Raw genomic sequence first — 25,830 nt, forward strand, 5'->3', positions numbered from 1 at the left:
AATACTGTGAAAAATAGTACTCAGTCTACAAAAAGAAGCTCAACTGGTGAAGATGAAATTCCTAGGAAAAAAGCAAAGAAAAACAAGAAACACAAAAGAAGAAGAAGAAAAAGAAGAAGAAAAGAAAGAAAGAGAAGAAGCATAAAAAGCAACCAAAGGAATCCAAGTTGAGTGCACGTCCCGGAGAACCTGCAGGCGTGCAGCCAGCTCCTCACTTGATGCCAGAGCAGCCCAGCTCCCAACTGAATGTACAGCATGGAGTGTTTGCTGATGCAAACCTGGCTGGCCAAGTGCAGCCAGAACTGTGCTCAAAACCAGCTGAGGGGCTTGATAGTCAAGCTTTAGGACTTGTTTCTCATTCAGTGACTGATTCTCAGCAATCTGCAGAAAATCTTGGAAGTGGGGAGGGGACTTTGTGTGCAACAAATCCTCCATTTAATTTAGAAAGTATCCAGTCTAATATCCCAGAAAATACTAGTATAGCTCAAACTAGAATTTGCACTAGCGAAGAACAAATTCAACAGTCCCATGAAAATATTTATCCTGTAGCTATTAATGCCAGTGTTGTTGATACTGGAAATTATACTTGGTCCAGCATGCCATCTGGAATTGTCAGTAAATCAGAGATTCAGAAAGATTCAGTAGAAGCACTGAGAGGTACAGAAGTCACTCTGACATCTCAAGGCATTGGGGAAGTAAAAACTTTGGACGCAGCTCTCGAGCCTGAGACCATGGAGGTGTTGACTTATTCAGAAGCATCTCATCAGTCTGTGTCTCAGGGGCCAGCACAGGGGTTGGAAACAGCTTCAGAATCTGTGTCCTTGGCAAGTGGTGTGACAACAACTCCTGCACCTGCAAATTGGGCACATCCAAGTGCTGTGACTGTAGCTCACATGGCTGTTGCTGGGCAAGAAGTGAAAATTCCAGAAACAACTGAAAAATCTCTGCACATGGGAAATGTGGGAAGTGTGGAGAAATCTTCAGAACTGGGGGGTGTGAGCAGAACTTTGGAGCCATCCCTGCAGCCATCAGTTATATCTGGGAATCTGAGCATGACACAGGGCAGCCCTGTGGAGGCTTCCAGTGTTCTAAAAGCAGGTTTACCTTTGCAACATCCTTTGACAATATCTGCAGCCACCCCTGTGACCCATGTGGAAATAAAAAGTGCCAAAACACCTCCAGGACCAGGAGCTGTTACAAAAATGAAGGATATGGAACCAGCTATGGGACATGTGGAAGCTTTAGAAACAACCATGGAACCTGTGGGTGTTGTAGCAAAACATGTCAGAGCAGGTCACGAAAGTCTGCAAGGCAAAGGTGTGGAAGGTACCACAGGTCCTGCAGCAGCACTGGGTGCATCAGGAATGTTCCTACAACATGGAGTCTTGACAGAAACGAGGAGAGTGGACAGAGCCCAGGGATCTGCAGGTATGAATGTTGTTGCAGAGGCAAAAGGATTAAGACCAACTTCAGAACCTGCAGCAGTTGTACAGACCTTCGTTCCCCAAACAGCTCCAGAAGTCCAGATGGCAGAGGGTTTTAGAAGTCCACGAGCAAAAGATTCAGAAGGTACTTTGCTGCAGAGAGAATCAAGACCTGAGGGCGAGTCACACGTGAGAGATTTGGTACCTGCCCTGTCTTTGCAGAAGGAAAACACACAAGGTGCAGGAGGAGTCCTGAGACCAGCAGCTGTGGTGGAAGCAAAAACTTTACAACAGCTTCAATGTCCGTACAAGTGGAAGGTGTGCGAGCTTCAGAAGTTATGCGTTGTGGGACTGTTGCAAGTTCAGGGCTTCCTGCCTTAGAAAGGACTCCTGAACCTGTGGTTGCACGTGAAAATGTGGAACCAGTTAGAGAGGCTGAGGCATCGGCAGGGGTGATGCCATGGCAAGCCACAGCAGAGACAGAACCTCTCCATGTGAGCCAAACAGGGAGTTCCATCATTGCACAGTCACAGGTCACGACACACACAAGAACCTCCCAAACTGAGGTGCTGAGGGAGAGAAAGGATTCAGAACACGCTCCAGAAGCAGAGACATGGAACAGAGAAGCAATCCTGGAACCTGTGCAAACTTCAGAAACCGATTCAAAATCTTTTCAGGAACAAATAGTAGGTCATTCAGCAGCAGTATTGGAGTCTTTGCCCAGAGTGGAAGAAAACAGTATGGCATCAGGAGTACTGACAGAATTGACAGATGTGCAAACTCAGGGATCTGCTGTAGAACATGAAATTGCAGAAGGGAGAACCAGCACACAAAGTAATGAACCCTCAGAAATGGAGAAAACAAAATATCTGGAGCCAGCATCAGAAGCTGGAGGAGCGAAGTGGTTGGAGAGTGCTGGAACAGGTGAAGAGCTTGAGGTACCCATGGGTGATGCTTCAGCAGCTGTTCCAGAATACTTGCATGCCGAAAAGCAGCAAGAGCTTCAGGTAGTTCAAGAAGCAAAATCTGTTGCAGAAGAGGCTCCAGAAATCTTGGGTGCTTCTGAAATAAAATCTTCTGAAGCAGTTCCAGAGCCAGGGGATATGAAAGGCCTGGAAACCACACTGGAACATGAAGTGACAGCTGAGGCACAATACATAGAAGGAGTACAGAGTCAACAGGTGGAGGATATGGTGATTGATAAGGAAGATGCAGAGCAGACTCAAACATCTGAGCCTTTAGTAGCAGAAACAGTTTTTAGTTCTTCACATGCAGCGGAGGAAGAAGTTTCAGCAGGGACTCTTGTAGCAGAAACACAAGATTTTGAAACAGCTCCTCAGACTGAGGTAGAGCTGAAAGATGCAGAAGCAGCTGTAAGGTTGGAGGCAGAGACAAAAGATTCGGAAGCAGCTCCAGTACCCGAGACTGATGCAGAAGCAGGTCCAGAACTTATAGAGGAAGGCCAATTGGAAGACACTCCAGAGGCTGAGGATGTCAAAGAAGCAACTCCAGAAGAGGACTCGGAGAAAAGAGACTCAGAAACATCTGATGTGCAGCCTGATGTGGCAGCACGAATGAAGGAGACTCTCATGAGGCTTGAGAATGTTGTTGAAAAAAGTAGTCACAGAACCAGTGAGAAAAAACATGATTCAAAGAAACAGAAAAGGAGCCGTTCCAAGTCTCAGTCCAGGTCTAGGAAGCGGAAGAAAAAATCAAGGTCACGTTCTACTTCCAGGCGTTTGACCTCTAAAAGAGCACGCTCTAGGAGCAGAAACTATTCAGTTTCCAGAAAAAAGCATTCCAATCTAGGTCCCGATCTGTGGAGAAGAGAGAGAGGAGAGTGTCTTCCCGGCGGTCCAGGCGCAGACGTTCCAGGTCATCTGACCGGTACCGGTCTAAATCCAGATCAGCAGAAAAGAGATTGTCCAGACGGAGACGTTCCAGGTCGTCTGACCACTACAGGTCTAAATCCAGGTCAGTGGAGAAGCGGCTGTCCTCCCGAAGGTCCAGGCGCAGACGTTCCAGGTCATCCGACCGCTACAGATCCAAATCCAGGTCAGTGGAAAAGCGATTGTCCTCCCGAAGATCCGGGCGCAGACGTTCCAGGTCCTCCGACCGCTACAGATCCAAGTCACGGTCAGCAGAGAAGCGATTGTCCTCCCGAAGATCCGGGCGCAGACGTTCCAGGTCTTCTGACCGCTACAGATCCAAGTCTAGGTCAGCAGAGAAGCGACTTTCATCCCGAAGATCTGGGCGGAGACGTTCCAGGTCTTCTGATCGCTACAGATCCAAGTCCAGGTCAGTGGAGAAGCGGCTGTCCTCCCGAAGGTCCGGGCGGAGACGTTCCAGGTCATCCGACCGCTACAGATCTAAGTCACGGTCAGTGGAGAAGAGATTGTCCTCCTGGCGATCCCGCCGCAGACATTCCAGGTCTTCTGATCGGTCAAAATCTAGATCCAGGTCTTCAGAAAAGGGAGGAGGCAAAGAATACTCCTGGAGGTTCAGACATCGGTCTGGTTCCTCTGATCGTTCAAAATCCAGGTCAAGATCTGTTGAGAAAAGAGGTCGGAAGGCGTCTGTACGGAGATCCAAACGCCAGCGCTCAAAGTCCTCGGATCGCTACAAGTCTCGGTCCAGGTCAGTAGAGAAAAGAAAGCAATCATCACGGAAGTCCAAACGGCAGCGCTCCAAATCCTCTGACCGTTACAAGTCTAGATCCAAATCAGTGGAAAAGAGAAGGAATCCTCACGAAAATCCAAGCGTCGACGCTCAAAGTCTTCTGAACGTTACAAGTCTAGGTCTAGGTCTGTCGAAAAAAAGCGCAAGGAGTCTTCAAAAAAATCCAAGCGGAAACGTTCCAAGTCCTCTGACAGCGTTAAGTCAAGGTCCAAATCTGTAGAAAAGAAAGATAAGTTATCCTCATCAAAGTCCAGTAGCAAGCATGTGGAGTCTTCTGAACTTCAGGAGTCAGCCAAAGGTCTTGATCAGGATGTTCCTCAATCTTCTTTTGGAAGTGAAGGTAAATCCTCTAATGGTCCCACATCAGGAGCTTTGTCTGATGAAGGAGTAAACGGCCCAGTGCTGCCGCCATCATTTGGAGGTGGATTTTCCAAAACTTCAGAGAGCCTTGAGGAAAGCTCCTCATCTGTTGAAAAACCAGCAGATATGCAGCATTCTACCACATCTGAATTTGATACCTCCAAAACCCCAGATGACCAGGAATTGAGATCCACATCTGTGGAAAAAACTCAGGATTCAGAGCTGTCTGTGACATCTGAAAATGGATCAAATGAAAAAGCAGCAGCTCTGGAGTCTTCAGTGCTACCTGAACTTCCACACTCCACATCCATGTCAAGATCTTCATCCGTTGAAAGAAGGGGAGATCCAGAAACTTCTTCAGTAGCAGAATTCCATCTCTCCGCATCCAGAGATGAGTCCAGACCTGCACCTCTCAAAGAAGTAGAAGGTCCAGAGCTTCCTCCAGCACTTAGAGACATGCAAGTTCAGTCTTCTACTCTCCCGTCTGAAGGTGGGCTCTCCAACTTGTCTGATGGTCACGAATCACAACGTATCCCTGGTGAGCACACGGAGCTTTCACAGGTTCTGCAAGTACCTGAACGTGAGTCTTCCCAGCTGGCTGACAGCCCTGGAGCAGTGGAAGCTCAGAGGCCTTTCCTGCCGCCTGAAATGATCCGCCCTGTGATCCCTGATGGCTGTGAGTCAGGCCAGATGCAGGAGCCTCTCTGGCTCCTGACAGTGGGCACTTCACATCTCCTGATGGACATGGATCAGGATCCAGCTTTGCACCAATACAGGAGCATCCATTGTCTGTGGGCGAGTCCTTTAAGTCACCACATGGAAGTGAACAAAGTTTTTTATCTGTTGAAAAAGTCAAGGCTCCTGATGTTTCCCTGACATCTGTGTGTGGTTCTGTTGAGGTGTCTGCTGACGTCATTTCAGTGTCTTCTTACGAAGTTCATGATTCTAGATCATCTGTTGACAAAGCTTTAGATGGTCCAACACTTCCACAAGTGCTTGAGGTTGACTGCTCCAGGTCTTCAGACATGCACGAATCAAGATACCTAACTGGAAAAATAGATGGTGCAGGGTCTTTGGTGATCTCTAAAAGTGGGATTCCCATATGCCACGATGGCCACAAAGCAAAGTACAATTCCTTTGAACAAAGAGAGAGTGCAGAACTGTCAGTGGCATCTGAGCTTCGGTGTTCCATCCTTCCTGAGGGCTATAAATTGACATCTGCTGCAGTTGAAAAAGTGGAGATCCAGAAGCCTTCCCTCTCACTGGAAAGTGGCTTCTCCGTGTCTGCTGATGGTTGTGAATCAGTGGGCACAACTGAAAAACTACAGCCCCCAGTGAGTGCGGTGACATCGGAAGGTGGGATTCTGCTGCTGCCTGACAGTCACGAGCTGAGACCTGTCCCTGCAGAAAAAGCAGAGGTGCTGAATCATCTGAACTGAAACACCTGGCGTCCCCCGATGGCTACAAGCTGAGATCTGCCTACAGTGAAGAAGTACAGGTACATGAGCCCTTTGTGGTACTGGAAAACAGGTGTTCTGTTGCCTCTGATGGTCATGAGCTGGCACCCACCCCTTTTGAAAGAGCTGAGGAGCCTTCTCAAGTGTCTGAAAATGAGTACACTGTAGAGCTTGATGGCCCAGAGTTGACATCAACCCCTGCTGAAAAAGCAGAGCTGCGGAAGCTTTATCAGATGCCTGAAGAGTCCATCGACAGCCAGGACCTGCAGTCACCCTCTGCTGAAAAAACAGGTGCAACAGCCTGCTCTGGTGTCTGAAAATGAACATGCTGTGTCCTGGGTGAGCCAGGAGTTGAGGTCCAGCTCTCCTGAGAAGGCAGAGATGCAGGAGGAGGCTGTGGTTCCTGACAGTGCTGTGGCTTCTAATGATCACAGATTGTCCTCTTTCCTGGCTGGAAAACCAGAAGTGCAGGAATGTTCTCTGCTGCCTGAAAATGAATATGCTGAGACTACTGAGGACCAGGAGGTGACAGCCAGCCCTGCTGAGAAGGAGGTGCAGGAGCCTTCTGTGACACCTGGCAGTGAATATTCCATCTTCCATCAAGGCCAAACACTGCAGTCTGGCCTAGCTGAAGGCACAGTAGTGCAGGAGCCAGTGCTGGTCCCAGACAGCCGATACGCTGCATCTCCTGGGGTGCAGCAGCTGCTCCGTGCTTACTCTGAGAAACCAGAGGTGCAGGAGTGTTCTTTGCTGCCTGAAAACGAGTACGATGCATCCCCTGAAAGGCATCCTTTGGGATCCAGTCCTGTTGAAAAAGAATTGGAGGAACATTCTGAAGCATCTGAAAGTGAAAGTTCAATATCCACCGATAGCCAGGAGTTGCAGCCTGCTGTTGCTGGAAAAACAGAGGTGCAGGAGTTGTCCTTGTCTGAAGGTGAATGTCCCATGACCCCAGAAGGTCAGGAGCTGCAGTCCAGCCCTGCTGAGAGAGTAACAGCCAAGGAACCTTCTCTGACATCTGAACAGGCTCTGTCACCTGCAGAGTACGAGTCAAGATTGGCACACGCTGAGAAAACAGAGGGTGTGGACTCTGCTTTGACAGCTGAACGTGACCACCTCTTTTTCGAGAGCCAGGAGGTGAGTTTCACCACTCTTCAGAAAGCGGATGTGCAGGACATTCTCCAACACCTGAAAATCAACATGGAGCATCCCCTGATGAGCAGGAATTGAGATGCACCACTGTTGGAAAAGTAGACAGTCTCGAACCTTCACACTGAATGATAGAGCCTCCATGTCCCCTGATGACAGTGACTTGAAATCCATCCCTACTGAAAAAATGGATCATGCAATGCCTTCTTTAATGCCTGAAGGGCGCTCTGTGTCTCCTGATAACTGCAGCGTGAGATCAGGCCCTGGTGAAGAAACGGGGGATCTGGAGCCCTCTTTGAGATCTGAGCGTAGATACTCCACATCCTCCTACCAGGAAGGGCACGAGCCAAAGTCTCCCATGGAGGAGGAGGGTCTGGAGTCCTCTGTACTTCTGAACACAGACGATCCGTGTCCCCTGAGGGCCATGACCAGAAATCTACTGCAGATGAAGAAACGGATGATCTGGAGAGGCGTTCCACTTCCCCTGATGAGCACGAGTCAAGATCTAGCATCGGTGAAGAAGCAGAGGATCTGGAGCAGCCTTTAACAACAGAACATCGGTCCTCGAGTCCTCTGATGAGCACGAGTCAAGGTCAACCACTGGGGAAGAGGCAGAGGATGCAGAGGCCTCCTTAGTAGCTGAAAGAAGAGACTCAATATCCTCTGATGACCGTGAGTCGAGGTCTGCTGCTGGGGAAGATGTAGAAGATGGGGAGCCCTCCTTGACAGCTGAACGTAGACACTCCACATCTTCTGATGACCGTGAGTCGAGGTCTACAGCTGATGAAGAAGCAGAGGACTTGGCAGCTGAGCGTCGCTCTGTGTCTCCTGATGGACGTGAGTCAAGGTCCACCGTTGGTGAAGAGGCAGACGACCAGGAGCTCTCTCTGACAGCTGAGCGTAGACACTCCACGTCTTCAGATGAACAGGAGTCAAGGTCTACTGCTGGTGAAGATGCAGAGGATGTGGAACCCTCCTCAGCAGCTGAACAAAGAGATTCCACCTCATCAGATGAGCAAGAGTCAAGGTCTACTGCTGGTGAAGAGGCAGAGGATGTGGAACCTCTGGCAGCTGAACACAGACGTTCTGCATCCCCCGATGGGGCTGAATCGAGGTCTACCACTGCTGAAGAAGAAGGAGACGAGGCAGAGCCCTCCTTGACAGCTGAACAAAGAGAGTCCACATCATCTGATGAGCATGAGTCAGAGTCTTCCAGTGGTGAAGAGGAGGGAGAGGATGCGGAGCCCTCTCTGGCAGATGAGGAGAAGCAGGATTCCGTGCCTCTGGAGCAGTCCGAGGAGCAGGACTCTTCCTTTGTCCCTGAAAGCAGACGTTCTGAGTCTTCGGAACGTGAAAAATCCAGATCCAAGTCCGTTGACAAAGCATCTGACAAAGAGTCTCCGCAGAGATCTGTCAGCAGACACTCGAAGTCTCCCGCCCGCCAGAAGAGCCGATCCACATCCGTAGAGAAAACAGCAGACAAAGAGTCCGTGCGCAGGTACCGGCGGAGGCGCTCCAGGTCCCCGGCTCGCCAGAGGAGCCAGTCGACATCTGTGGAGAAAACTGCAGACAAGGAGTCCTTGCGCAGGTCCAGGCGGAGACGCTCCAGGTCGGCCGCTCGCCAGAGGAGCCAGTCCAAGTCCGTGGAGAAAGCAGCAGACAAGGAATCCTCGCGCAGGTCCCGGAGCCGCCGCTCCAGGTCCTCCCAGCGCAGATCCAAGAGATACGACACAGACTCGCGCTCCAGGCGGAACCGCTCGCGCTCGGCGACGCGCAGGAGAGCGTCCAGGTCCCGCTCCAGCTCCCTGTCGCGCTCCAGGCACAGGAGGAGGAGCAGGTCGCGGTCGGCGTCGCGACGGCGGCGCTCCTTGTCCAGAGACAGGCGCAAGCGCTCGCAGAGAAACAGATCGAGGTCTACGGACAGGAGGAGGAGATCCGACTCCCGGGAGCGGCGGATCTCGCTGCGGCTGCGCAGCAGGAGCCGCTCCCCGCTGCGGCAGCGGCGCTCGCGCTCGCGGGGCAGGAGGCGCAGCTCCAGCCGCTCCCCCATCCGGCTGCGGCGCTCGCGCTCCTCGGGCCGGCGCCGCTACAGCCGATCCCCCGACCGGCGCCGCTCCCGCTCCTCCGACTTCTCCAGCAGGTCCCCCAAGCGTCTCACAGACCTGGGTGAGTCACTGCTTCACTGGCAGTCTTTCATTTTCCACGGTGGGTGGGTTTGCATAGTCTGGTTTTAACTGGAGCATTCATGAGGGATTTCTTGGAAGTCACTCTGCATTAGTTTTAGGTAGTGACTTCCAGCAGGAGATTTCATGCTCAGCTCAACACTGAGTATTTGAATTAAATCCTCTTAGAGCCACTTTTTCTTTGATTCTAGAGCTTTTGTACAAAAGTAGATTGTTGCTACTTTTTTAGTTGTTACTATTGCAGTGTAGAATCCAGGAACATTCCACATGTAATAGTAAAAGGAAAGTAAATTGTTTCATGGTAATAGTAAAAGCCAAGTGCTTGTATGTAAGAAAATAGCTAAGAAAGAAATCTTATATTTGTAAGAAAATTTAGAATTTCCACTCCTGAGAACAAAGGTCATTCAGGTGCCAGTTAGAGAGTCCCAAGCTCAGTTGTCATCTGTTCCCAGAACTCTGTCTTGCCTCTTTCCTATGGTAAGAACTTAGAGGAAAGTGAGGCTTGTTTCTGAAAATACTCCCAGACCACCCAGCAGGTTGGAAAATAAAACAAAATCTTAGGAGCTGCATCTTTTCTCTCTGCTTGGAGGAAAAGAGGCTGTGCTATTTCCTTGGGTAGTGAGGGAATAAGGGAAAAGAAGGTTTGAACTGGGAGATCAGCTCTTGTCCAGTGTGTAAGGAAACCTCCTGTGGTGGACCTGAGATTCTGAACCTGCCTCAGAATTACCATGGAAGCTTTCCATTTAGGGAGTTACTTGCAAACTGGCAGAAGGCTTAATTTAATTTCATTTCCTATTTCTGTGTTAGGGCTGTCCTTTTTCTCCTTATTAAAGCAAGTTCTGTTCAGTTTTGCATCTAATTGTATTTTAAGCAAGAGCAGGTTTTACTCAGAGCTTGTTTTTCTGTTTGGAGATGAAACTTCCTCCAGAGATGTGAGAGCTTTTCAGAGAGAGATGAGGAAACTCTGGACTTTATGCTGTGTGGGAAGGACTCAGTATTGCCAAAACAGGAATGAATTAGTGCAGTAAGAGACACCAGAACTTTGGGGGTTGGAGGATGTTGTAGTTGCTGTGCTTTGGGTTACATTTGCAGCTCCACTTCCCTTCTGCACAGCCCAGCCTTAAAGTCCAGAGCAGCTCAGTGCAATTCCAGTTACTTTCACAGAACATACAAAATGCACAGCACAGCTAGAATTTTGTTTAATTTGCCAGAAACACTTCTTTATTATGAAAACAAGCATCTATAAAAAATAATAACTTCTCTTTAAAAAAACCAAATGTTTTTAGACAAGGCCCAGCTACTGGAAATCGCCAAAGCCAACGCGGCCGCCATGTGCGCGAAGTCTGGCGTGCCCCTGCCCCCCAGCCTGATGCCTCTGCTGTCCCAGAAGAAGGATGACAAAGCCAACCAGAAATCCTCAAGGGACACCCTGAAGGAGCTCACTGAGGTGAGGGAGAGCAGCAGCATCCAGCCTGGAGATGACCATGCTGGGCTTGGTGAATCTGGGAGGTTGTCACTGCGTGCTGCTGGCAGCCTTGTGGTCAGAACCCCCAAATCCCTGGGGCTGGAAAAGCCCTCCCAGCCCATGGGGTTCCAGCTGTGCCCCATGCCCACCTTGTCCCCACCCAGAGCTCTGAGTGCCACTTGGACACTGCAACCTCCTTGGGCAGCCCCTGCCAAAGCCTGAGCCCCCTTTTGAGCCCTTATTCTTTGTGCATTTTTTTTTCTAATCATCAAAACTGGTATTTTTAATTGCATGGAAATGCATGAAATCAAATTATTTTGCTTTTTCGTATTTTTTGTTTGATTCTGTTCTAATTTTGTGCAAATAGGTAGTTGTCCCTGCAGTCCTGTCAGTGAAATGCAAAGCTTTCACTCCTGATTTTTTTTGTTCTAGTGGTGTTAGTTGTGGTTGGAGTTGGAAAGAACTTCAAAGCTCAGCTTGTCCCACCCCCTACCATGAGCAGGAACACCTTCCTCTGTCTTAGGTTGCTCCAAGCCCATCCAGCTTGGCCTTGGACATCCCTCAGAATTGAGAAAATCTGGAATAGAAAAGTGCCTTGATTGTTTTTTTTAATTGCATCATGAGTGTGACAGTTCTGAAATTGTGTTTATAGAAATAATCTGAGATGAGGCAATGTCCAGGTGCTGAGAGACAATCTGCAGTTGTGCCTGGGCTGGGGAGCAGAGGTACTGAACTGAGTTGGTGCAGGTGCCCTGTGGTGCCATCCTGGGTGGTTTTTCACCTACCCTGACCCAGATCCAGCATGGCTTGTGCTGATCTGCAGGCCCCAAATCTGCACCTGTTGAATGATGTTTCTGTTCTTTTGACTCAAAATTATTCACAGAAGCAGTTGCAGGTGGTAGGAAATCAGGAAGGACATTTCAACTATAAAATTCTGATCTCTCAAGAAATTATTTTTGTCTTTGGTCCTTTTCTTCCTCTTCTCTCCCCCCCATGGAGGCTCCTCTGAGTTTGACTGTGATTTCCCCATAACAACTCTGTGTTTTAATTCTGTTGCACATCACATGGGGGTGTCTTGCACCCCAGTATTCCAGAGGAATCTGAGCTCTTCTGGAGCCATCACCCCTGACAAGGTCCCTGCACTGCCAGGGAACTGAGTCAGCAGCCAAGGAGTGCCTGGCAAAGCCATGCTTGTGGAGGGTCATTTGTGTAGAATATCCAAAGTACATCTATTGATGCTGTTACTAAAAGATTTTCCACCTCCTGGTTTAGTAAAGAAAACCACTTTTTTTGATAGAAATATTCTTTGTGAGTTTGGGTTGAAAGTTGAGGTTTGCTCAGAGCTGAGGTTTGCTCTGTTTTATTTTTCAGAAATGCAAGAAGATTGCTCAGAGCACTGATGATGTGATAGTGAACAAGCCTCATGTTTCTGATGAAGAGGAGGAAGAACGTCCTTTCTATAACCATCCTTTCAAGCTGAGTGAACCCAAACCTATTTTCTTCAATTTAAGTGTGAGTGCTACTTGTATTTTCAAAGCTTTAAATCCTGGCTCTTTTTAAATAATGCAAGGAATTCCACAGAAATTTATCAAGGGTTGATAATCTTGGTGAAACTGGAAGTATTTTTTAATAATTTTAAAGAAACATTCCCAATTCCATCAAGATTAAATTGATAATATCAGTAAAATTGTGCTTCTTTAAATGCATCTGGAAATCAAATGTTTGAAGCATGGATTAGAATTAGTTTAAATTTTGTTGGGGTTTTTTGGGGTGGTGGGTGGGTTTTTTTCAGTTTTATTTGGGGTGGGGGGGTTCTCCCATTAAATTTTGTTCTGATTTTGCAGTATATAAAGCACTAGAAAAGTTTAATATGCTCAGCAAAAACAGAAATAAAATTACTGGTTTTGTGTATAAATATGTGTAGCTTGTGGGGTACACAAAATAGGCAGCAGTGCACATTTATGTAGGGTGTAAGGTAGAAATGGATTTAGATTTTTATTGTATTGTTAGAAATGGCTACAAGGAAACTCAAGAAACCTTGGAATTCTCCCAGACTCTGAGGAGGAATGTTCTGTACTGGTTATGGGCTGCTCTGCCTTTTGATCTTGCTTTTGACCCTTTTAGTTTTGTTCTTTCTCTCTCCTAAAACCATTCCCATCCATGTTCCCAGGAGTTTATCCAACATTATCCAGTGCTGCCAGCTGTGTTTGTCTCTTGGAAGGGATCCTGGCAGGGATTTCTGCAGGTTTTTAATACATAAACAGCACCAAGCAAAACAAGGCCATAGACATTGTCTGCTCAGAGACTCAGGCTGCTGCTAAAAATAGCCCAGAATTAGAAACCCAAATGCTCAGAGCTGCTTTCTGTCCACTCATGGGGAGCTTTTAATCACAGGCAATGTTTTGCTGCCCAGGATTTTTACCTGGGAGCTTTGCATATAAAATACCTGGGTGGCAGGTGGAGATTGTTCTCAGTGTGAGTGGGGTCAGCTGGGAGAGGAGGGTTGGGGATTTTTGGGATGTTGAAGTTGTTTTAAGAGGTTTTTCATCTTCTCTGCCAGCACAATTTGTGGGTCACTTGTGTGCCAAAATGATTAATTTTAAAGGTTTATTACTCTAGAGTAAGAATGAATTTCTGTAAAAGCCAAATCCCAGGTGCTTGCAACAAAACCACGTCATGTGTTTTCAAATCTTAACTTCTTGTCATTTTATTTCTTTCAGACTCCCAGCATAAAACCAGCACCACCACCCCAACCAAAAAACCAGGTCAGCCTGTCCAAGGAATTCCCTGTTTCCTCTGGCTCTCAGCATAGGAAGAAGGAGGCAGACAGTGTGTATGGAGAGTGGGTTCCCGTGGACAAGAACGGCAAGGACGACGGCAAGGACGACGTGTTCCCCAAGCCAGCCATTGAGGTAAGGAGGCCAAGGAGAGCATATCAGATCAGAAACCCCAAACCATCACCTGGCCACTCTGGTACCAAACTGCAGTCTGGCAAAAAGAAAAAAAAAGGCACTTCAAAAGGTAGTGCCTGACACTGCACTAAGCTGAGCTCTGCACATGGGGATTTGCACGTGGGCAGTGCTGGGAGCAGCCTGTGCCCATCCTGCCTCTGGTAGCTGGTGACTTCTTGGTCTCAACAGAATTCAAGTGTAGCTGGAAGATTAAAACCTTCCTTGTTCAGTTTCCTGCAGAGGTTAGTTAATAATACTTTGATATTTGCACAATAATGTTTGTAGTACTAATTAAAATTGTCCCACCAGTCTTAGAACAAGACCATCACACTGGAATGTAATCCACTAAAAATTGTAAGTCACTTCCTCTGGATGTGTTGATTTTTTAGCTTTCCAGTCACATTTTCTCCCATGGCTGTCTTGCACGTGCCCTTGCAAAGGAGAATCTAATTCTGTGGATAATAATCTACAAAAAACCAAAGCAAGTGTTTTTCCCCTTGAAATTTCTTCCAAAGAACATTTTTGGGGGGGTCATTGTAATTAAGTAAATTAAATATTTAAGACAGATGTTAATATTTTGAAGTTGCTTGTGCCTCAGTGCACCTGAAGCCTTGTTCTCACACCTTCCAAAGCCAAACCCCAAAGCCCTCCCATCAATTTCTGACAAAGCCATCTCAGCACTTGGGGCATTTTGTTTCTCAAGACCTTTCTGATATTGTTCAGTTCATTCCCTGAGGCACAGAAGGAATTTTGTTCTGGCTCTTTTACAGCACCAAAAGCACAGAGCATATGACTTAGCCAGCATTTTTATAGAGTCCCTCAGAATTTGATGGTTGGGCACCCAGTTCCTTGTTCCCTCAGCACTTTGGGCTCTCCTGCTCCAGTAAAACCCTGAGATGTTGTGCAGAATGTCATTCCCAATTTCATTGCAGTACATATATTTAACATACCTTCCTTTCCTTCCTGTTGTGTATATCTTTATAAATGTCTGTAACTATGTTGACTGTTTTTATATTTTGTAAATAAATATTTTTATTTGCCTTTACCTTAACTTGGTTTGTGTTAAGGGTGATTTCAGGGGTGTTAGCTGCCAGCAGGCTGTACCATCCCCTGGGGTTTGGGAAGTGCAGGTGCAGAGTTGCTGTGTGTTTCTGCAGGGAGTCTGGCAGGTAACACAGTGCTTCTCTGTTCATCCTTTCATGTTCAGGAGGACTCTGTGGTGGAAATGGCTCCCTTGAAGCAGCATGAGGCAGGTCAGCTCCCTTGCTGGGGGAGTAGAGAGCTGGGGCTGCTGGGAACTTGAGGAAGTTCCCCTAGAATTGACCTCCATTAATTGTTGCTGACTCTGCAATACTGTGAAAGTTCTGATGCAAGTCATGACATTAAACCCCACAAAATTGGTTTTGTTGCTGTGTTTTAATTCACATATTAGTTCTGGGCTTAGTCTGAAATGACCCTGCTAATACATTACAGTTTGTTTTAATAAAACCTGATGCCTTAAAGTGGCTGTGTGTGGTAGAAGGAGATGGAGGGGAAGGTCTGGAGTGATCTCTGGGCTCCTCATGCCTGTAGCAAGCAGAGAGCTGGGGAAGGAGTGTTGGAAGTGTAGAGTGGCAGGGTTGGGTTATCCCAAGTGACTCCTGGTTTGGATCTGAGGATGCAGTAAAAGCATTCATGCACCTCCAGAGTGTGTAAAACACCTGCTTTTTATTTGCTTCAGTATTTGTGATTTGTGGGGGCAAGCCTGAGAAAGGAGAGCTCTGGGAGAGAACAGCACCTCACTTGCACCTCTTTTCCTTGACTCAGGAATAACAACAGCTTCTGATACTTCAAGCAGAGATGGTTTTTTTTTTTTTCAAGATCCAAAGCTGCCATCGAGTATCTTGACATAACACAGAGCCCTGATGGTCTCCAGAAGGGAGCAGTGTTTGGGAATTAACCCAGCAGGGAATGTTGCTAGGCCCCAGTTTGGTAAAGCACTAATAATACACCTGTTGAGCATGGCAGTGGTCCCTTGTGCTTTCATGGACTGGTTCCATGCCTTTGTGTATTGCTGGATTGAAACTTTTGGTGAGTAGAAGAACTTTTATTTATCTCCTGGACCAGTTTCACAAACAGAAAATTGAAGAATTATTTTAAATATATGAGAGAAACTTGAAGACTCAGCCAGTGTGCATCTGAAAAAGGCATTTTTGCATCCATGCTGTTGTGTGAGGGGATTGTTAGATAATGTTTTAATTATTCTTGTGCCTTTTTTATGTTCTGTGTGGCAAGAAATAAGCAGTGAACTCAGTCCATAGACACCTGGGACTTGTGGGATTTTGGCTGTTTTGGTCAGTGCCAGATATTCCAGCAATGATCTTCCCAATAGAAACACCTTTGTCCTAAACATCAGCAAAACAACCCCATCTTAAAATCAGATTTAATAGAGCACAAAAGCAATTCCTGTGCCTTCTGTCTCTTCCTTTCAGCATTTACTGAATTATTGACCAGGTTCCTGGGACAAGGGTTTATGGTTTAACAGTGTTTGTTTTGTTCAGCTGAGTCAACTTTGAAGGAGTTTCAGTTTCTCCTGCTTGCCCTGTAGTACAAAATGTGTGAGAGGTCAGGGTTGAGATAGTGACAACAAAAGAGGCAAGGCTTTTACAAAGCAAATGAAAATGAAGTTCAAGTTAACCCAGCTGCTGTTCTGATTATTTGGTTTCTTCTGTGCCTCAAACAGTCCCAGCCCTTCCAGCTTCTGTCACATCTCAAGAAATTCCATTTGTCTTTGCACACACTTGCCCTTCTGCTTTCCAAACAGAATGATCCATAGGATGCAGATCCCTTGAGGAGCAGGGCACAGGAGTTTTATAAAACAGAATTGGTTGCATTTTTACAGCCCCAAATGTTGTGGATTTCTCTCCCATGACTTTTCCCAGGGTGGTGATTTGCAGTGAGCTCCTTCCTGTATTTCATGTTTTCACCAAGTCATCCCCAGCATCTTTCAGATTTATTTTTCTTTCTTTTTCACTAGTTCAGCAGCACAGGTGTAGATAATTCTTTCCAAAGCAGTGGATTCTGTGAGCTCACAGCCTGGTTTTACAGAACCCCTGAGGCTGGAAAATCCCTCCCAGGCCAGGCAGTCCCAGCTGTGCCCTGTCCCCACCTTGTCCCCACCCAGAGCTCTGAGTGCCACCTCCAGGTGCCACCTGCAGGGATGGGGACCCCAAACCTCCCTGGGCAGTTCCAACCCCTGAGCTCCCTTTCCATGGGGAAATTCCTGCTGCTGTCACCCTGAGCCTGCCCTGCCCAGCCTGGGGCTGTTCCCTCTCCTCCTGTCCCTGTCCCTCCTCCCTGCCCCTCCTGTCAGGGAGTTGTGCAGAGCCACAAGGTCCCCCCTGGGCCTCCTCTTCTCCAGCCTGAGCCCCTTCCCAGCTCCCTCAGCCCCTCCTGAGTCTCCAGCCCCTTCCCCATCTTCATTCCCTTCTGGTTTAGGCTGAAGATGAAAATTTGAAACATTAAAGTCAAGGTTGTGGAATGCATCTGATTCATGCTGAAATTATTTTATACAGACAAGCTTTAGTGTGACTTAATAAGCAGAGTACTCATGGGAACAACTCTACATGAATTTTTAGTTAAATTACATTTAATTCTGTTGGTTAAGAAAATCTCATTGAATAGTAAAATACTTCTCTGTTTATTGCACACCAGAATTTTTTGTGACTAATTTTGTGACTAATATTGGATATTTTATATGTACAGGTGATTTTAAATTACCAGAGAGTTACAGTTTAAATTCAGGTTTGTTCTTTGTTCAGGAAAACTCATCTTGTGTGGATTTAAGTAGTCCCAGGATTTCCATCACGTTGCTTGTTTCTTTGTCAAACCAGCTCTTCACTGTGTAACCCCACTTTGGTAGCACTGATTCTCCAGCAGCTTTTTCCAGCTCAAGTGGACATTGTAGTTCTCTGCTTTTTTTTACATTTTTACAAATGCTCTTTTTCCTCCTAGTGTGTGGACATCACCACAGCCATGAACGACAGAGCAGTGGCCCAGAAAAGGCTCAATGAGAACTCCTTTGACCTGGAGGCCATGTGCATGCTGAACCGGGCACAGGAGCAGGTGAGCTGGGCCCTTCCAGCAGCATTTTGGGGAAAATCAACCTTTCCTTTTCACAGCAGCTGATTTTTCTCTTCTTAAAGTTTGAAAACCCAGTTGTGGGCCAGTGTTCCAAAGTTCTTGCCTTGGTTCTGCACTTCCTAACACTTGAGTTTTGATGAGCACCTTGGTGTATTCCATTTTTTTACCCAAGTGAAAACATATGCTGAAACATAACTTCAAATCTACTTTTGTTTAAATTTTACTGTAGTTCAGCAGTACAGATGTAGATAATTGTTTCCAAAACAGTGGATTCAGCAGTTTTGGGGGTGAGGAGGTGCTGAACTCACTGGAGTTGGGGCTCAGGTTTCAGGGTGACCATTTAGATTTTGGGAGCAGCTGCTTTCAGCTGAGTGTCAATGAGCAGAGCAGATGTACCAGTATGGTGTGAGGAGTGCAGAGGAGCTGTGGGTGCTGCTCTCACAGTGGGTTTGTGTTGCAGATCGACGCCTGGGCTCAGTCCAACTCCATCCCGGGGCAGTTCACGGGCAGCACGGGAGCGCAGATCCTGTCCTCAGACGAGCTCACCAACAGCGGCCCCCAGGCCTGGATCCGAAAGGTAGAAGTGACACAGACACTGCTGGCCCAGCAGCACACTCCACAGCACTCCAGGATGGCAGAGTGTGCCCAGTGTGGCACAGAGTGTGCCCAGTGTGGCACAGCCTGTGCCCAGTGCAGTGGGCTCAGTCCTGCCCGCGCTGCCCAGCGAGGTGTGAGCAGCCAGACACAGCTGCCCCTGGCAGGACACTGCTGTGCTGCCCCTGGCAGATCCCTCAGCAGGGTTTGCTCCTGCTGCTGCTGAAATCAGAGGTTTTTGGCATCTGCTTCAACGAGCCAAGTCCCAAACTGCTCTTGTGTTTGCCTTGGTTCTCTTTGCCTCTCTCTGGATCACCAGGGTTTTCTGGGAGCCAGAGATGTGGAGGATTAAAGCAGGAGTTAATAAGTTAATAAGAAGTTAATAAGTTACTCTCACTGATGTTGTTAGGTACAGTGCAGTAGTTCCCTCTTGCTGTGGGTTATCACTGAATTATTTTTTTGGGTTTTGGGGTGTGGTGCGTCCTCCATCCACGTGTTGTAAACATTTAGTTACTCAAGCTGCATCTTTGCTGATGAACACTGGTCTGCTGCTCTGTCAGGAAGGAGAACTGAGGAATTCAGGCAACTTCCACCTTCCAGGCACAAGGAATAAGGAGTTAAGCTGGTCAGTCTGGCAGGTGCTGCAGCTGGATCTGTAACAGCTTGGGTTAGGACACCCTCCAAGCTGGGAGCTCAGATTTGAGGCTTGGGTGGAATTTTCTGTAGAATTTGGTGTCAGCTGAACACAAAAGTCTGGAATAATACTGTCCTAAATATAGAAACATTTTTTGCCAGGATTCACTAACTTGTTTTTCCAGTTCATATAACCAAGCAGTGCAGAGAGCCAGGGAACACAGGTTTGAGTCACTGGCCAGATGGGAATCTTTTGGGATCTTGTCAGTGTTAATGCAGAATGTGCATGATAAAGTCTGGCTTTAATGATAATTAACAGCTGAGATTGTAGCAGAATGCTGCCTTTGATGAAGACAATCCTTGTTCCTGGCAGAGGGAACTGCAAAGCACAGGGACGTTGGTGAGGAAGGAGCTTTTCCTTTGGGAAGGAGACGAGCAGGGCTGTGAGGGGAGGGTTCTCCCTGGGTTCCCAAAGCCTTGGAAATGGAGCAGCTCTTTCCCAAAGCTCCTCCCTGGGGCTCCTGTGATGGCAGTGACAGGAGGGGCTGCTCACAGGGGTGAAGTGGGAAGAGCCAGGTGTGTTCTCCTGTCCTTCAGCTTCACTCTGGGATCTGCATAAATCAACCCAACTAAACAAACCAAACCAACAGCCAAAAAACCAAGCACAAAGCCAAGAAAATGCTTCATGGGGAGAACATGGGAGGAGAAGAGTGTGGTCTGTGCTTGTGGACCCGACTGCTGTGAGGAGCATTTTGTTGGATCTGGGCATCAGTGAGGCAGCAGCAGCAGCTCTGCCCTGCCAGAGCTGGGATGTGCTGTGCTTGCACTGCAGGCTCTGGGGCTGGGCACAGGGCAGCTTCCTGCTGGCAGCAGCAGCTGTGGCTGAGGGAGGTGAGGACAAAGTCCTCTCCCTGCCCTGGCACTCCTCAGCTGCTCTCCTGCTGTGCCAGCCCAGAGCTGCTCAGGAGTGCCTGACACAGCTTCAGGTGGGGTCCTCCTGTGCCTGCAGCAGGATTTCACAGCAGGAAATAGGGATGTGGTTCTGAATCCATCTTATCTTTCTCAGGGATAGGAATGCAAACTAGCCATGAAATGCAAAGTACTGCTTGTGTGATATTTGGACACTTGAAATTGTGTGATAATTATCAGTTACTGAGTGTAGCACTGAGGCCTGTGCTCCCTTTTTGGCCCAAAAATTGCATCTTAACATTAAAAAAACTGGTATTTTTCACTCAGGCCAGGAGTTGGACTTTGATCCTTGTGGGGTCACTTCCAGCTTGGGATGTTCTGTGTTTCTGTGGTTTTTATCTCAAGCAGGGCTGTGGAGTTTCTTGGGGGATGCTGTGTCTGTGAATTAATGCACATTTCTGGCTGAGGCTGTTTGCTGAAGACATTTCCCTTGGGAATTTGCCATGGGAGGAGCTGTGACCATCCAGCCCAGACTGAGCCCATGGCAGCCACTTCATCTGGGTCTCAGGGAGGAAGGAATTAGAGCAGGCACAGACACTGGGTGTGACAGAGGTCACCACAACACCAGGGAGGTGGAACAGGACACTGACCCAGGAGGGCAGGAAGGGACTTGGGAATTTGTTTGCTGAGCTCTGTCTTCACTTTGCATTTTGTGGATTTCACCTTTTCTTGTCCTTTCCCAATGACTGGAGAGGTGATTTGCACTCAAACCAGACTGGCCTGGAATCTCAAGTTGGGAGTTAGGTACTGCAGGGGTTCATGTGGAGCACTGGGTTTTAAACTAAGATTTGTGTTTTTAATTCCTGGACTAATTCATGGTGTTTATGTGCAGGGGCCTGAGCAGGGTCCATAAAAGAGTGATGTGGTGTTAAGTATAAAAAATTTATGAACAATCTCACCTTTCCCTTTGAAAAAGTGGCTTCTGTTTCAGTTTGTCACCATCAGTGTAATCAGTTCACAAATGTGACTCATCTTTTCTGAAGGTTGCTTCTATTTTTATTCCCTTTTTTCCTTCCAAACACACTGTGCTGCTGAAGAAAGGTCAGAGCAAGTGGTCAAATGTTCTTTTGTTTTTCCAAGCAAATTCTGTTGAGGTCTGTTTACTCCCCCTTTCCCAGACTCACCACTTGGTTCTGGATTTATCAGCTCAATTCTGGAGCCTGAACTTGCTCCCCAAAGCCAGGGTTGTGCTCAGGGCTGGCCCTGGGGAGCTGCTGGGTCACTCACTTGTGCTGGTCCCTGGGGTGCAGACAGTTCTGGGAAGTGCCAGCCTCCCTTGCACTGTTGCAGGCACAGCAGAGCAGAGCTGCTCTCAGGGTGGGAGTTAAGCTGAGCTTTGTGGCTCCCCTTGCAGGACTGCTGAGCTCCCCTGGTGCTCCTGCTGGAACAAGGAGCTTTCCTTGGCACCTGGCACAGCAGAGCAGCTCTGTGCTCACTGGGTGCTGGATTTTGGGCAGGAATTGTTCCCTGGCAGGGGCTGGGATGGATTCCCAGAGCAGCTGTGGCTGCCCCTGGATCCCTGGAATGTTCAGTTCCAGGTTGGACACTGGGGCTGGAGCAATGGGACAGTGGGAGGTGTCCCCATGGCAGGGCTGGGATGGGATGAGCTTTAGGGTCCCTCCTGACCCAACCAGTCTGGGATTCCATGATTCCACAGTAGGTGAGCTCTGTTGGACTGGCTCCCCCCACTCCTCTGGCTGCTGTTTTTCCCAGCCATTCCTTTTTCCCTGCTGTTACACAAAAACTGTGAGCAGCACCTGCAGGTGCTTGGGAGCACAGGGCTTGTGAGGCATCTGCTGGGCTGCTTCAGCAAGGGATCCCTGCTCCTGTCTGTGGGAAGGATTGGGGCTGCTGCTGAAAGGGCCAGAGCATCTTCCAGTCCAGCACCCAGCCCAAATTCCCTTCCTCAGGGTCCCTGCAAGGTGCCACAGGGAGCAGATGTTGGTCAGAGCTCCAGGATTGCTCCCAGGGGTGCCCAGGCTGGGATTGTTGGGCTGTGCAGGGCCAGCAGCTGCTCTTGGATGGTCCTTGGGAGTCCCTTCCCACTCAGGAGATGCTGAGATTTAAAGGGAAATTCTGCTCCCTGCCACAAGATTTTCCAAAGTGGTGCTTGATCCTGGAACTTGAACTTCTTGGAGTTTAGTTCCAGCCTTGTGCTGCACCTGTCTGCCACCCCCTGCCTTCAAGGCTTTGTTGTCTTCACTTCCTAAATTGTTGCTCCAAAGAGTCAGCCTGAAAAATCAGCAAGAAACTTAATTAGAACTGTTCTAAACCCTCTGAAGGAATCAGGGTTTACTTTCTCTTTAAAGCAAGTGCTGGCACAAGAATGTGGCTCTTTATTGTCTCCATGTGTTGGAGTGGAAGTGGAATTTCATGGAATTTAGAGCTCAAAATCTAAGGAAAAAGGTATCAGATTGTCCTGCAGGCTCTCTCAAATTAAGATCAGTGAGCAAAAGAGATTTCATTCAGTAAATAACAAGTTAGTTCTGACCAAATGCTCAGAAACCTGGGGGTTCTTGTGTTCCATCCCCTTCAATTTGTATCTGCAAAGTCCAGAGCTGCTCAGGACTTTTTGGGAGACTCACACTTGGATGCTTTTTAAAATGAGAAGAATTGTGGCTCTTGCTTCCCTGCTTTTGTGAACATTCCTGTCTCTTCTGTGGTTTTCAATGAGTTCCAAACCCAGCACCAGTTTTACCCCCACTCATTAAACAATGGGCTGAGGGAAGTTGTCTGTAAACTACAAAAAATACAATGTACAGGTGGCATTAGAGGTTTACATTCACTTTATTATTAAAAGAAAAAAAACCGAACCAGAATCAAAATGCAAGAACTTTTTCCTTGCTGCAGATCTTTGCTTTCCTCAGTGGCCTGAGTCCAAGTGGGCTTCTCCTGGCTCCTTCCCACTGGTACCAGAATTCCTTCCTCTGGCCTTTTTAGTGGGATGCAAGAGTATTTGTGTCTTCTGGAATTAAATTATTATTAATAATTATTATTATTAATAATAATAAATGTGTAAGTCGTTGTTGTCCTGGTTCTGTTGGTCACATTGAAGAGTCAGCACAAAATTCCTGCTGCAGTTCCCACCAGGATCCTGAACTCACCCACGGGAGGGGGGCTTTAATAAGCTGCCCTTTGGAACTTACAACTTCCTATTTCCAGTTTCTGGAGTTAGTTCAGGCTCTGGTAATTCCTCTCTAGGAGCTCAGGGCTTGGCTTTTTGACCAGGAACAGGATGTTTTGGTTCTGTTCTGTCCTTGCTCCAGCCCTGAGCCAGGACACGTCCAGGTGTTTGGGAAAGCTGCAGTGACCTCAGCAGGAGCTTGCACTGTGTCCTTTGTGAACTGAGCACACCCCTGGTGCTGGAACAGCCAGGGAGCCCCAGTCCTGCCTGCAGCAGAGCCAGCCCAGCCCCAGAGCCTGTCCTGGGCTGCTTCTCTCGTGGGTGTTCCTGGAAGAGGGGAGGAGGGATGGGAAGGGCTGTGGAGGTGTGGATGTTGTTGTGCCCCAGGGGCTGGGTCTGCACAGCCCCAGCTCTGCTCCTGATCCACGTGGATCCCTGTGGATCCAGGCAGGGATTTCCTGGCTGTGGGCAGAGATTGGGAGCATTCCTGGCACAGCCTCCAGCAGGGCTTTCCTGCCACACTCCTGCCAGCCTCCAGCGTGGGGCTGGGCACAGCAGTGTGCTGGAAATCCCTGAAAACACACAGTGTGCCAAGGGAGAGCTGTGCCTGTGTGAGCTGCCCGTGGGAAGCAGGCAGCTGGCAGCCCTGGGGGTGCAGGATGTGTGCAGGATGCAGGAGAGGCAGCCCCAGGCTGTGCTGAGCTCCAGGGATGCCAGGCTGGGATTTCGGGCTGTGTGTGCAGGGCCAGCGTTCAGGAGCCGTGCTGCTGCTGGGTCCCTTCCAGCTCAGGACATTCCATGATCCTGTCAACCCTGGGAAACTGCTGCTGTTGCCAGCACAGCTGCAGAGGCAGCAGAGCCCCAGGGTGTTGTGTGGAAGTGGCTGGGCAGGGAGGGAGCCCTGCCCAGCCTGGCCGGGAAGGCAAGCAAGGCTCTGCTGTGCTGGAAATGCTTGACTTGCTTCTGGGGTCAGCGGGGGGGCACGAGAGATGATAGTTCACAGAATAACCTGTGAACTTTCACCCCTCTATATGGAAACTTGTTTCAGGGTCAAATCCTTGTAGCCGCCTTCTTGCCACGGTCAGTGCCAGCCCTACTATTCACAACACTGCGGCCAGCGAGGCCTAGGTACGTAACATTTAAGGAGTTTTTACAGTTCTTTACATCAAACAGATGTTTAAACTTTCTGTTGATAAGCTTTCACCGTTTAACAACTTTTGTTAATGCTCATTTGAAAGAATGTGACGACTGCTGCTGCTAAACTGGGGGGCCAAGCGCCTTTTTCCATTAAAATAAAGAGAGGGGAGAGCAAAACCTGTTCGTTCCATGTGGAATTTCAGAGTAGAACTTGAATGTGCAACTGCTGTGTAATGAATCAGGTGGGGAGAGGTTTTTTTTTAGATTTAAACACTCCTAAACAGCCTGTGAATGTCCTGACTAAATGTGCTTGTGTTCTGTTGGATGAGGAGGTGCCTGGCACAGCTGTGCCGGGGTCAGTTCCCACTCCCGAGCTGAGGAGATCTCTGGGATCAGAGCAGAGCTTAGAACAGGATGGTTGTTGCTTGATTAAACCACATCTGTCTGCAAAGGGTCACTGCCACTTTGGGATCACCTTAGACTTTTCCCAAGTTGTTCTTTTTTGCCAAACATTGATTTGTGTCTCGTGTGTCCGCGTGAATTCCGGGTTCCACGCACTGGTTTGGGCTAAAAATCCACAGAGCTCAGGTGGATTTTTTATTTTTTTTTTTTTTTTTTTAATTGAGTCTGTGAAAAATTGTTAGAAACATTTTTTTGGAACTTCCCACTTCTTATTTAAAATCCCAGCACTAACTTTAGGCCTTGTTTTACTTCTCTTTTTCTGGATAGGATCAGTTCTTAAGAGCAGCCCCTGTCACTGGAGGAATGGGAGCTCAGCTGATGAGGAAAATGGGCTGGAGAGAAGGAGAAGGGCTTGGGAAGAACAAGGAAGGCAGTGTTGAGCCCATCATGGTGGATTTTAAGACAGATCGAAAAGGTGAGTCCTGCCTCAGAAATGTCTTGTGGCTTCTCACCTCCCAGGGCTCCTGGAGGAGCCAGAGCCCCTGGGAAGCAGGAGGTGTTCTCTGTTCCCTGGCACATGAGCAGAGTCTGGGATTTTGCCCCAGGTTTGCCAGGGCTTGGGTTAATTCAGAGCTTTGTGCTGGTTCTGGAGCAGGAGCAGGGATAGAAAATGGAATAGTGGGGTCAGTTTGGCAGTGGGGGCAGAGCTGAGAGCCCCAGAGCTGAGCTGTGTGACTGACTCACACTCAGGCCTTTGGGGCTTCTCTCTGGATTCCAGCCCTCATTTCCCTGCTGTTCATCTCCAGCCTGATCCTGCTGGAGGCATCTCTGCCCCTCCTCAGGGCTGCTCCCATGGCAGCTTCAGCCTCCACTTGCATGGAAACCTCCCCTGTGGTTTCCAGGTCTCCAGGCAGTCCCAGGCAGAGCTGCTGCTCCTTCAGCTTGGCCCCTGTGCTTTGTGTGCTGAGTCCTGCTGGGCATTTCCCATCCCAAACACCTCTCCAGGTTCTGACTGCTTCAAATCCAAGGTGCAGAATTCAGCAGTCAGGATTTCTGATTTCATTGTTGTGCTGTGCATGGAACAAAACAACAACTCCACACCCACTGTGGGACAGATTCCTGCTGTTCTAGAGATTCTTTCTGCACCAGGAACCTTCAGTCCCATCTCAAAGCACAGGATG

At 48.3% G+C, this 25,830-nt stretch overlaps 2 protein-coding genes across 2 annotated transcripts in view; both read left to right on the plus strand.

The window, feature by feature from the left end:
• LOC130256505 (uncharacterized) lies at nt 1–4,317 on the plus strand. Its single transcript, XM_056498246.1, has one exon. It carries the CDS (start codon nt 219–221, stop codon nt 1,803–1,805), a length of 1,587 nt encoding a protein of 528 aa, XP_056354221.1. The 5' UTR covers nt 1–218; the 3' UTR covers nt 1,806–4,317.
• The window catches only part of SON (SON DNA and RNA binding protein), a 27,081-nt gene continuing 3,619 nt past the window's right edge, over nt 2,369–25,830 (plus strand). Inside the window, 15 exon segments of the mRNA XM_056492099.1 lie at nt 2,369–3,141; nt 3,330–4,061; nt 5,149–5,888; nt 5,891–6,209; nt 6,211–7,094; nt 7,097–7,186; nt 7,189–7,452; nt 7,455–7,634; nt 7,637–9,235; nt 10,539–10,699; nt 12,089–12,229; nt 13,438–13,629; nt 17,662–17,772; nt 18,251–18,367; nt 24,977–25,124. Of these exon segments, the coding sequence (XP_056348074.1) occupies nt 2,369–3,141; nt 3,330–4,061; nt 5,149–5,888; nt 5,891–6,209; nt 6,211–7,094; nt 7,097–7,186; nt 7,189–7,452; nt 7,455–7,634; nt 7,637–9,235; nt 10,539–10,699; nt 12,089–12,229; nt 13,438–13,629; nt 17,662–17,772; nt 18,251–18,367; nt 24,977–25,124 (6,451 nt within the window).

The sequence above is a fragment of the Oenanthe melanoleuca genome, chromosome 1, assembly GCF_029582105.1.
Source record: "Oenanthe melanoleuca isolate GR-GAL-2019-014 chromosome 1, OMel1.0, whole genome shotgun sequence".
NCBI lineage: Eukaryota > Metazoa > Chordata > Aves > Passeriformes > Muscicapidae > Oenanthe > Oenanthe melanoleuca.